At 45.0% G+C, this 12,300-nt stretch overlaps 1 protein-coding gene across 1 annotated transcript in view; it reads left to right on the plus strand.

The window, feature by feature from the left end:
- Positions 1-12,300, plus strand: part of MYO15A (myosin XVA) — a 131,197-nt gene that overhangs the window by 98,471 nt on the left and 20,426 nt on the right. Inside the window, exons 49-55 of the mRNA XM_027874636.1 lie at positions 2,118-2,317; positions 2,755-2,900; positions 3,474-3,546; positions 5,648-5,720; positions 5,981-6,054; positions 9,515-9,597; positions 10,301-10,431. Of these exons, the coding sequence (XP_027730437.1) occupies positions 2,118-2,317; positions 2,755-2,900; positions 3,474-3,546; positions 5,648-5,720; positions 5,981-6,054; positions 9,515-9,597; positions 10,301-10,431 (780 nt within the window). The remainder of the gene's footprint in view (positions 1-2,117; positions 2,318-2,754; positions 2,901-3,473; positions 3,547-5,647; positions 5,721-5,980; positions 6,055-9,514; positions 9,598-10,300; positions 10,432-12,300) is intronic.

The following is a 12,300-nucleotide window of genomic DNA, read 5'->3' on the forward strand; positions in this document are numbered from 1 at the left end:
CTTTATGTATCTCTAGGTATGTTCCTTTCTCTTTAAGTCTGTCTTTCTAAAGTGTTTGTCTTTGTAGATGGCTCTGTGATTTCATCACAGTGTGAGTATTCACTCCACTGGGGCAGATCACAACCCCTTTCTAGATCAAGATTATTTTCTCGGTCCCCTCACTCCTTCACAGAGGATCTACCAAAAGACCAGAAGCCTTTCTTTGATTCTTTTTTTTATAAGTTAGCACTGGCAACATTCATTTGCCTATTTTGTTGACATCCATAAATATAAGGTAATTGGGTGAGGGGAGGCAGTAGAAGCTGCACATCCGGGAAGGCAGTGCTCAAGCTGGATCTTAAGGGAAAAGAAGCAGAAGTGAAGAGAGTGGGAGTGCTTTCCAGTCACAGAGTGGGAAGACTGACTGTTGGTGTGTTAGGAAAAGTAATAAGGACAGTTTGGACCACAGGGTGCAGGATGGGGAATAATATATACAAAGACAAAATGAAACAATTCGTGACATCGAGGAGCTTACATTCTATTGGGAGGAGTGAATATGTACAAATATAAGTAAATACAAAATGAAAGCAAAATGATTTCTTTCCAGGGCAGGGCATAGATTTAATATGAAGGGCAGTTTGTTTACAGAGCAGGGATTCCAGAGGACACCATGGAAAGGTGGTGGATGGTGGGATAAAGATGCTGGAGGGATGGGAGCTCACATGGATGGATATGAGGGAAGGTGGAGTGGTCAGGAAAGGAAGCTTCAGCCTAGACAGCCTAGGGTTCAAAATTATAGGGATTCTGAGTGGAGTCCTAGGGTAGGAGATGATCACATCCTTCAGAGAAGCAGTGGTAATGTTGATTTAATTATCAACCCCTGAGCAAGAGGTGAAAGGGGGATGATGGTCCAGGCAGGGTTCACTAGAATCCTGGAGCCAGGCTGACCATAGAGAGATGAGCATTTTTGAAATGCTAATCCTCCAATCACCATCCAGGTCAACTCTGCCCCAAGGTTCACTCCAATATTGAGTCAATTATATTCCCTACAGTGGAAAAGACTAATGAGGGTCTTTGTTCTTCCCCAGTGAAAGAAATCTTTGCAGCCTATTTAAACACACACACATACACACACACACACACACACACACACACACACACATACACACACCCCAGATCTTTTTTGCCCATTGGATTGCTTATAATTTTGATCCCCTTGATGGATTCCAGTAGATTCCAAAGTGTCATAGACTGAATAATTTTGAGAAAATAGGACTTAAGAGTGAGGGGTTAGAAGCTAGACCTCTAGTGTTTCTTCCTGATTGCACTGACTATCATACTAGATTGTTAACCCTTTGTTCCTTAGTGGAGGTGGGGGTGAAGTGAGGCAGGAAACAGGGAGAAAAAAGACAGGAGGCATTCATCTGAGTAGCCCCTGAAGCTCCTGTCCTCAGCCTGCACCTACCTCTCAAGGGAACATAGACCTTGAGCTCTCTCATCTCCATTTATTCATTCCCAGGTATGGTGCGAGACACTAGGGATAGAGAGATGAAAATGAAAGTTTCTGCCCTTAAATAGGAATAGTAATGGTAACAATTTTGTTGTTGCTGAGTCATTTCTCATGGCTAACTCTCTGTGACTCCATTTGCAGTTTTCTTGGCAGATACTGGAGTGGTTTGCCATTTCCTTCTCCAGTTCATTTTACAGATGAGGAAACTGAGGCAAACAGGGTGAAGTGACTTGCCGAGGGTCATATGGCTAGTGGGTGTCTGAGTCCACATTTAAACTTGGATCTTCCTGACTCCGGGCCCAGCCATGATCCATTGAGCCACCTAGCTGCCTGTATAGTGTCTATATCCCCAGACACTGGGGATACAGAGATGAAAATGAAAGTTTATATCCTTAAATATGAATAATGATAATATAATAGTAGCTAGCATTTATATAGTGCTTTTCACATGACCTCATTTGTTGTTTCTATATTGCTATTGGGGAAGTATATGAACATAACAGTCAACACAAAATATATGCATAATAAATACCAACTCATTTCAGGTAGGCCATTTGATATTGGGGGAAGGATGAGAAAAATCTGTGGCATGTTCTCTGAGCCCCTTTCCTTTGCCTAATACCCACAGGATGGAAGTTTGGAGCCATCCACGGGAAGCCTGGCCGATTCCCCATGGACCTGGTACAGCCTGTAGCTGCCCCTGACTTCCTCCAGCTACCCTCAGAGCTGGACATAGGTGGGCCTCGGGACCAGTCAGGAAGAGCAGCTGCTGTGGCTGTAGCCGTGGCTTCTTCCACTGTGGCCCAGGAGTTTGGCAGGAAGACAGAGGTGATGACTCCATCTCAAAGGATCTTGAAGACCTGGAAGGCTAGCGGTGGGGAGGGGGTTCTGTTAGCAGATGGGCATTGTCCAAGGAAAGAGAAGACAAGTCCAGCCCCCTCAGCCACTGGAAGGAAGAATCTGTCCCACTGCCCATTCTTATCCCCCATTCCTAGACTATGAGAATGTTAGATCTAGTCTCTTTCAACATCTTAGTTCTACATATGAGGAAACTGAGGCCCAGGGATGTGAAATTACTTGTCCAAGGTCACACAGTTTGTTAGTGGGAGAGCTGAGATTAAAGGTCTCCTAATTCCAAACCTAGTGCTCTGCACTGGCTCTTGATTCACTCAGTACTCCCTAGAACTCTTATTTTTATCTAGAACTAGATGTTTTTATCCCTTAGATGTTTTCCCCCAGTCTCCATCTTTCCCTTGTCCCTGCAGGCTTCCATAGCTAGGGACATCTCCAGGGAGTTTGGGAAGGACATATCCCGGCAGGAGGTCTATGGGGCATCTCTACTCCCCAGTCATCAGTACACAATGCTGGAATTTGCTCAAAAGTATTTCCGGGATCCACAGAGGCGGTCCATGTGAGTTCTGATTCTGTGCTAGGGATGGGAGGGAGAAGGAGAAAAGTGAGAGTGGGGAGAAGTCATAAATCTGGAGGGGAAACCAATCTCTAGGGTTCTGAATGGGCAACGGGGCAGGTCAGGAAGCAGAGAAGCTTAGCCAAATAGCTTCCCCTTTCGGGGCTCTGAGGTAGCCCTGGGGGGGAGGGCTTGAGGATGATATTAGCTCCTCCCCAAGGCAAGCCCGACTTTGGTAATGGCCATGCCTGGCTTGGGTAACCCAGTAGAAGCAATCCCAGTCCTCAGCCTCAAAGACCTACCTACCCTTTGGATTGGTCAGTCAAGCAATATTTACTGAATCCTACTATATGGCCCAGCGCTGGATGGGAAAATAAGGGGAGGAAGAATACAGGGAAATATAAATCTGGTATATAAAGTATAAAGCCTTCTAGAAGCTTACAGCCTAATAAAGGGGGAAAAACTTACCTATGGGAAAAGATGACTCATATTCCCCTGAATTCCTGGAGGAGGGAAATAGCCTAAGCAAAGACATAGAGGTTGGAAAATCACCAGCTCTCCTGTTTCCTGTGTCAGGGATTCTTTCAGGCAGAAATCCAAGAAAGGAAGAGAATCCAGAGAAGTGAGCAACATGCTGAAATTTTCCAAGGTACTTCCTGGCCAGGAGGTAGAGGGGGGAGGGGAGCCATCCACCCAAGCTTAAACTGGCAGTCTACCCTCCAGAAGTCTCCTGAAACCCTCGATCAGTTCCTAGCTCCAGTTCAAGTTACTGGTCGTCATTCTCCACCCATCCCCACTTCACCTCTTCCCCTGCTTTTCGGGACCTGCTTAGGGAGTCTCTGCAAAAGGAGCAGTTTCCTTATTGCTACTTTCACCTCTCCTTCCCTATTTTCCTGACCCATTCATTCAAGCAGCATTCACCAGGCATCTACTGTTTGTGCCAAGACATGTACTCAGCAATGGGGACACAAAGATAGAAATCAAACCAGTCCCTGCCTTCAAAGAACTTATGTTCTTATTGGAGGTTAACACCATGTACACAAGGAAGTAAGTTTAAAAAATAAATACAGAATAATATCTAAGGAAGGATGCTAACAACAGAGAGAATCAGGATAGACTTCTTGTAGGAATTAGTCCTTGAGTTGAGCTCTGAAGGAAGTCAGGGATTTTAAGAAGCACCTGTGAGGAAGTACATTTCAGGCAGGGGAAACAGCCAGAGATGGAATGTTGAATGGGGGAAATAGCAGGCAAGCTGATTTGGCTACAACCAGGAGAGCCATGTACAATAAACCTGGAAAGGTGATGATGATGATGATGATGATGATGATGATGATGATGATGATGATGATGGAGGAGGAGGAAGAAGAGGATGAAGAGGAAGAGGCAGAGGAAGGAGAAGCAGCAGCAGCAGCATTTGTATAGTATTTTAAAATTTACAAAGTGCTTTACAAATATTATCTCATTTTATCCTTAGAAGAACCCTGGGATATAAGTGCTATTATTATCCCCATTTTACAGAAAAAGAAACTGAGACTAGAACCATATTGTGAAGGCCCTTAAAATACAAATGGAGGAGTTTGTATTTGAACCTAGAATCAAGATACAGCCACCAGAGTTTTGTGAGCAGAGGAGTGACAAGGCCAAACTGTGCTTTGGGAATATCAATTTGGTAGTTGTGTGGAGGAGAGATTGGAAAGGGGAGATTGAGCCAGAAAAGCATCCTCACAGCTCCTCCCTTTCTGCTCACTTCCCTCCTCCTACCTCTCCCCAGGAAGAGGCTACCATCCCAGGCACAAGGATGGTGGAGAAAATGTACAGAATCCCTGAACACTCCATTCTCTCACCCACCTTCTTCCTCCACCGCTGACTCCCCCCTCTCTTCCACTTCCCAACTAAACATGCTGATGTCATCATCATGATATCTTGCATGATGGTGTTACCATCACAATATCTAACATAATGATGTCATGAATTGACATCATGTCTGTGGGCATGCCCATATCATTGCTTTCTGGAACAGAGTGGCCAAAGAGGTAAAAGCCTCCTTAATATCCCTTTACCCATTTGACAATGTCCACATGTTCTTGCATTTCTAATATTCTGTAGTTTTAAGTTGCCCTCTCAGTGCCAAGGAGGGGTAAGGAGTCTTTGGTGGGCTTAGGACTATCTGCCCAACCCCAATGTGACTCAGTGATGCAGCATGAGCTTATATCATAATATTTTTGTGAAATGCTATTTCGGCAGCCTTCAGGAGATTAACCTGATGTTGGCCCACAATTGGAGTCCTGTGTATGGGGATGCCCTGTGATGTGACATGACCCTTCATGTTACAAGATGTCTTTGGTATATTGTAGCACCTCCATTTCACAGTGTTCCTGGTCCCCCTCATCAATGTTGCTGTGTTCCTGACTCCCTGACCCAGGAAACACTGCGCTGTGATATGGTTTCTGGGTTTTGTTGTTGTCAACCCTCCTTGTTATAGCCCAGAGCTCTGCTTCTAGATGTTACATCCTAGTGCTATGGAAAGAGTGGTAATGAGTTTGGGGTCTAGCAATCTGGGTTCAAATCCTTGCTTTGCCACTTACTACTTGTGTGACCTTGAGCAAATCATCTGACCTCTCCAGATTTAAGTTTCCTCCCCTGTAAAAAGAGAGAGTTAGACCCTTGAGGACCCTTCAGCTCAGAGAAAGTTTCTCTCTACCACCACCCCACTGATTTCACGCACCTCCATTTTTTTCTCTTTCATATAGACACCAATCCAGGAATCCCTCATCGAGTTCAGCAACAGCAGCCTGAACAAAATTACCACAGAGATGTTCCTAGGTACTGGGGGAGGGTAGGAAGAGAGGCCTTCCAAGGCTCTTGGCTTGGGGTGGTTTTCCTTGGAGGGATCTGGGAACACTTCCATCAAGAGTGCAGTTTCCCCCTTTTCTCTGCCACAGCATCTTATTCTCTCAAGGTTGCCCTTGCTCCTCTCCTGGGAGCCCCCAGTGGCACAGAGATCACGAAGAAAGCTATTGAGATAGATGACAAGTGAAGTTTATTTGTTTTTTTGGGTCGGGTGGGGTATGTACTTCCTGCAGCTGTGATGAAGTTCATGGGTGATTTCCCAATGAAGGCCCAGACCGAGTTGGATGTGCTCCGCTCTTTCTTAAAGGTTTGTTTCTTCCTTCTGTATGGCCTAATTTTCCTTATCTAAGGTGTTTCAGGAGTTGACCTCTAAGTCTCCTTCCAGCTGCCACTCTATGGTTCAGAGCTGCCCTCTGAGACCAGTACTGGGGAAGTTCAGGGAGTACTGATGGGTCGGTCAATGGCTCCAAGATCTGTGATGATGAATTGGCTGCTACTTCTAAGACTGGGGAAGGAGCGTACCGAGGGTGGGACAATCTCTCCAGAGTAGCCTGGGAAAACTCAGGGCATCATCAGGGGTGGTACAGTCTCCCAGTGGAGTCCAGGGACATGCCTTGGAGGGATAGACACTGAGCAATGTCCAAACAGTCCAGTTACTATTCCTCTCATTCCACTACAAAAATGCAAAAATCATGAGACAGCCCCTCCCACTTCTCTGAAGGCCACTTCCCACATCCATGAACAGAACCTGTAGGTACGTAAAGGAGTCAGGATGTTGACAAGTAGGGGTTGTTGTTTTGCTTTGTTTTTAGCACCTGCTGGGTGCCCAGACCTGTACTAGGTACAGTATGATGGGGGATACAAAGATATATAAGAAATCATCACTGCTTGTGAAGGACAATGATGGCTAATATTTTCAGAGTGCTTTGCATATAGTATCTAATTTGAGCCTCACAACAACCATGGCAGATACCACAGGTGTGATTATCCTCATTTTACAGATGGGGAAACTGAGACTCGGAGATGTCAAGTGACTTGTAGTCATACTCAGTGGGTCAAGAGTGGGATTTGAACTCGTCTTCCTGACTCCAAGTCTAACACTTTTTACTACACCACACTCCTTCTTAAGTTCTGATCTAGCTATGGGAAGAAGATAGAAACGGATGAAAAGATAACTAGGTATCAGTCAGTGTTTGCTAAGCAAATGTCCTTGTCAGTGCTATAGGAGTTCAAAGGAAGGAGGAAGAGATCAGTGTGGGCTCCTGTGGCCAGGGAAGAAATAAAGGAAGGTTTGGGTTTCTCTAGTGTGATGTGCTTGGGGTAGAATCAAGGATGGAGATAAAGGGAAGCTTAAGGATAGAAGGTGAGTGAGATAGCTGCACTGGAGGTACCACCAAAGGACGTTGGGTAGATGCTCTGATCTTTGAGAGACTTTCACCCCAACTCTGGGGGATCACGAATGGGTACAACCAATAACATTTCCTACCTTCTTTCCATCTTGGGAAGTGAGTTGTGCTAACTAGAGGGGTAGACAGAATCAGGGATGGGGAAAGGCCCTAAGCTAGTCCTCTGTTCTCAGGGGGGTCGATGTGGGGCCCTTCCCAGTCTCCGTCTTGGGCCCAGGGTAGTGTCGTTGGAGGGAGAACAGGTTCAAGGTCAGTATGGGAACCAAGCTAGGCATAGACAAGTCAAGCTAAGACCTTATAGCTGTAAAGTCCTCTTGATCCCCCCAACTCCCTCAGGTCCTTCTAGGTAATTAGGAGCTGAACTAAGAAAACAGCCACAGATCTTGTTATAGAAATGCCTGGCATGTTTGCATATGCCTGAGACACAGAGGCTAAGTGACTTAAGAGTCTGAGGCAGGATTTGAACTCAGGTTCCATTAGGTAGGAAAAGATTGGAGATTGGAGAGAGAAAGGAGATGATAGTAGGGACAATCTGTGGTAGAAGAGGGGAGAGAGAGAATAAAGGGGACATGTAGAGGGGCTTGGATCACCCGTAGAGCTTTACTGATTTTAAGTATTTTACTAGAACCATTATACTAGATAGGTATAGAGACAGGTAGGTGGCCCAGTGAACAGTGCACTGGGCCTGGGTTATTGTTGTAGTCATTTCAGTTGTGTTCAACTCTTTGTGACTTCATTTTGGGGTTTTCTTGGCAAAGTACTGGAGTGGTTTGCCATTTCCTTCTCCAGTTCATTTTACAGAAGAGGAAACTGAGGCAAACAAGGTTAAGTATTTGAACTCATGAAGATTAAGTTTTCCCAACTTCCTGACTCCAGGACCAGAATTCCACTGCACCACCTAGCTGGCCTGAGTTCAAATCTGACCTCAGATGCTTACTGTGTTACACTGGGCAGATCACTTAATTACTGTTTGCCTCAGTTTCCTCACCTGTAAAATGGGGATAATAATAGCACCTACCTCCCAGGGTTGTTGTGAGGATCCAATAAGATAATAATTGAAAAGTGCTGAGCACAGTGCCTGACACATAGTACATAGTATGTACTATATTATTAGAACACCAGGAGTATGAGAACATGTTAAGCATTTCTATAATAAGACTTGGAGCTGTTTTCATAGCTCAGCTCCTAATTACCTAAAAGGGCTCCAGGGAGTTGGCCAAAAAATTTAAAAATCTCTGTTTTCATTCTGTTGGAGACAACATATACCTGTAAAAACATACACATACGCATGCACACACACACACACACACCAGAGTGTTCCAAAAATCTTAGTGTAAGGGACAGTGAGGTAGCGTAGTGGATAGAGCACTGGCCCTGGAGTCAGGAGGACCTGAGTTCAAATTCAGCCTCGGACACATAACACTTACTAGCTGTGTGACTCTGGACAAGTCACTTAACCCCATTGCCTAGCCCCCCCAAAAAATCTTAGTGTACTTTTAAGCTATGAAAACTCAAAGTGGCACTGGCCCTGGATTCAGGAGGACCTGAGTTCAAATTCAGCCTCAGACACATAACACTGACTAGCTATGTGACCCTGGGCAAGTCACTTAACCCCATTGCCTAGCCAAAAAAAAAAAAAAAGAAAAGAAAAAAGAAAGGAAGAAAACTCAAAGTGCTTTAGCTGAACCTTGAAGGAAGTATTCTATGAGGCAGAGTAGGGAGGACATTCCAGGCAAATGCATGAAGACTGGGGATGGAGTTCTATGTAACAGAGAGAAGGCCTGTTTAACTGGACTATGATGTGTGGAAAGAGGAGTAATGTATAGTAAGGCTGGGTTGGAGTCAGGTCATGAGCTTTAAAAATCAAAAGTAAGGTACATATTTTATCCCAGGAGTCATAGAGAGTTTATTGAGTAGGAGGGTGATCTGGTCAGACCTATGCTTTAGAAAAGTCACATTGGCAGCTGTGGGAAGGATGGATTGGAGTGGGGACAGACTTGAGGCAGGGAGATCAATTAGGAGGCCTTTGTAATAGTCCAGGGAGAGGTGATAAGGGCCACAGCTGAGGTGGTGTCTGTGGGAGTAGAGAGAAGAAATCGGTTTTGAATTATGAAAGTAATATATTAAGTTTTTGGTTTATAACCAGAGACCCAATTGGGGTGGGGGGAGAGCATTGTATCTGAAGTCAAAGGACCTGAGTTCGAATCTCACCCTGCCACTTAATTCTGTCTATAATCTGAGCAAATCATTTCATGTCCCAGAGATTTGGTTTCTTCACTGGTAAAATGATGGGAGTGGATTTGATGGCCTCTTGTGTCTCATTCATTTCTAAAATTATAAGTCTATTGTCCATTTTTCCAGCTCTGCAGGGACCACGAAGTGCTTCGAGATGAAGCCTACTGCCAGGTCATCAAGCAGATCACAGACAACACCAGCACTAAGCCGTGAGTGAGGCCCTGGCCTACCCTGGAGCACAGAAATCTTGTGGCCTCCCTCTACTTCTTTCCTCCAGACTTGAAGTGACTGCAGAATTAGGGGAGGGGGTGTTATACCCTCAGGTTCCTCTCATTTTGAGAACCCTCCCAGTATCCAGGTTGGCTCAGTCCAAAGTTGGGGATGAGAGGAGGAATAGGGCACATTCTGGGTTCTGAGGCATTTATCCAGGATAACCAGCAACTCATCCCCCACTACTCCTTTAAATAGAGCAGATGATGTGACCTGCCCCACAGGCTTCTGGACAAATACCCTATATTTATCAGGTGGCAGTCTGATGATGCTGTGATCCTGAGGTTCCAGCCTCACTCTGTCTTCAGACCTTCTCCCTTTCTTCTTTGCTTCTCTCCCTTCCCTGTCTATCCACCTTCCTCTTCCTTTATTCCTCACCTACTCTCCATTCTTTACCCCACCTCCCTCTTCCTCGCCCCTCTTTCCTCCCTCTCCTCCCCTTCATTCTCTGAGGTTTTCACTCCACCCTTCCCAAGAGCTTTAGAATTACTTGGATTCCAAATTCCCATGTCCAATCATCATGCCCAGGAGAAAAATACCTCTGCCCAAGAGCTGAGAGAGCTTTGATAATTCCAAGACACACTATGGAATCTGGGACAGCAGCCTGGCCTAATGATGGCATCATTCTGTGTACCTCAACAGGGACAGCTGCCAAAGAGGCTGGAGGCTGCTGCACATCCTTGCGGCCTACCACAAGTGCTCAGACGTCCTGAAGCCGTACCTCTTCCGATTCTTTCAGGATGTGTGCAGGAGTCCCGGCTTACACTTCCAAGGTGAGTATTCCTGAGAGGCGAGTTCGATGGAGGGAGCGTTGAACTGCCCCTCCAAAGGTTCAAGAAGCATTTGCCACCTCGTGGAAACTGTGATGGCAATGGGAGCCATAACTAAGCAGCGCTGGCTTTTCCCCAGGGCACTATAATTTACATGGTGCTGAAAGCATTTAACATCCCTTTAGCAGCAGCTGAAGTTGACACCTAGTTAGCAAGAATAATCAATTAAGTAGGAAGCTATCATATGGGTTACTTCCTTCCTTCCACCCCAAGCTGTAGCCTGGTTATTCACCTCTAAATGGGCCTACTCCTATTCCCTCTCCTGACAGTTCTCCAAAGCCTAGACACCACTGGTGACCAGGAGTTAGGTTCCACGTCCTGCAGGCTCTCTCCCCTTCAACTGAATTTGTCTTTAAATGTTTATTTAAGGGTGAATTCTATGCTACTGCCAAAGTTGTTGGTTCAGACTCTGCTACTAATTGGACACTATCAGCCTTGGGGTGGGAGTAGAGGAGATAGGGAACCTAATCATCAACAAATTTCCACAAGTCAATTTTGAGTACCTACTGTGTGCCCAGCCCAGGCTGAGCACTGGGGATGGGAGGAGCAGATGCAAAGTATAAGTAAACACACACACACACACACACACACACACACACCCTCCTTGCCCTCAATAAGTTTCCTGTCTAATAGGTGATATGACACCATGGACATGAAAAAATACCTAACAGTACCAGGCAATAAATACATGGTAAGTTACCACTGATGAGTAGTACAGATAGTACATGTCATAGGCACTCATAGGAGAGAAAGAAGAGAGATCAGTGTAATTACAGCAATTATGAATGATTTCAAGAATGAGGTAGGCCTTGAAGACTAGATTTCAATCTGGAAAGTCATCATTTGATTTTACCATCCTCTCAAGCTGCCATTCTATATCTTTCCTCCCTTTCACAGTCCATTTCCTAAAAAGACCATTTGAAGATTCATTGCCACTTTCTCACTTCCTAGTCCTCAACCTCAGATTATCTGACTTCTGTCCTCACACTTGTTGAAAATTGCCCTCTCCAATGTTATCGGTGATCAAATGGTTATTTTCTCACTCTTCATCCTTCTTGATTACTCTGCGATATTTAACACTATTGACCACTCTCTCCTTCTAGACCAGAGACTTAACTTTTTTGTGTGTCACAGACTCTTTGGTAGTATGGTGAAACCTATAGGACCCTTCTCAGAATAATGTTTTTAAATAATTAAAAGAAATTCCAAAGTTCAATTAGAAGCTAGTGAAAATAAAGATAGATTTTTTCCCCCATTCAATTTCACAGATCCTCATTTTGCTTTTTTTCTTTGTATCCCCAATGCCTAGCATGGTACCTGGGATATAGCAGGCCCTCAATAAATGCTTGTTGAATACATGAAAAAGAAACCAAACCCCAAGAGTAAATGAACAGGAAAAATCAAAAGGCAGGGATGCATACTTAGGCCATACCCAGACAAAAGTACAGAACTCAGTCTGTGGATGCCTAGGGAGGGCCAGAAAGGTGGGATAGAGCCAGCCTGAGAAGCCCTTAGAGTATGAATTCTATTCAGAGAGCAATACAGAGTCACTAAATCAAAATTAAGCTGTAGGACAGCCACAATTGATAATACTCATGACCCCATCCCAGAAGAAAAAAGGAAAAGAACATTCTCAGGATCCTTCCATTCAATGGGCTTCTTCCAAAAACCCTGCCCTTGACCACCTTCCCCTTTCCTAATTCCCAGAGATGCTATCTATGGTCTGAGCAAAGAGGCTGATCGTTGACCTCCTCACTGAAAGAATAATTAGAGAAGGGAAGGAAACCCTCTGAAGCCCTCCCTTCCCCCATG

The sequence above is a fragment of the Vombatus ursinus genome, unplaced genomic scaffold (genome assembly GCF_900497805.2).
Source record: "Vombatus ursinus unplaced genomic scaffold, bare-nosed wombat genome assembly UNPS02014807.1, whole genome shotgun sequence".
NCBI lineage: Eukaryota > Metazoa > Chordata > Mammalia > Diprotodontia > Vombatidae > Vombatus > Vombatus ursinus.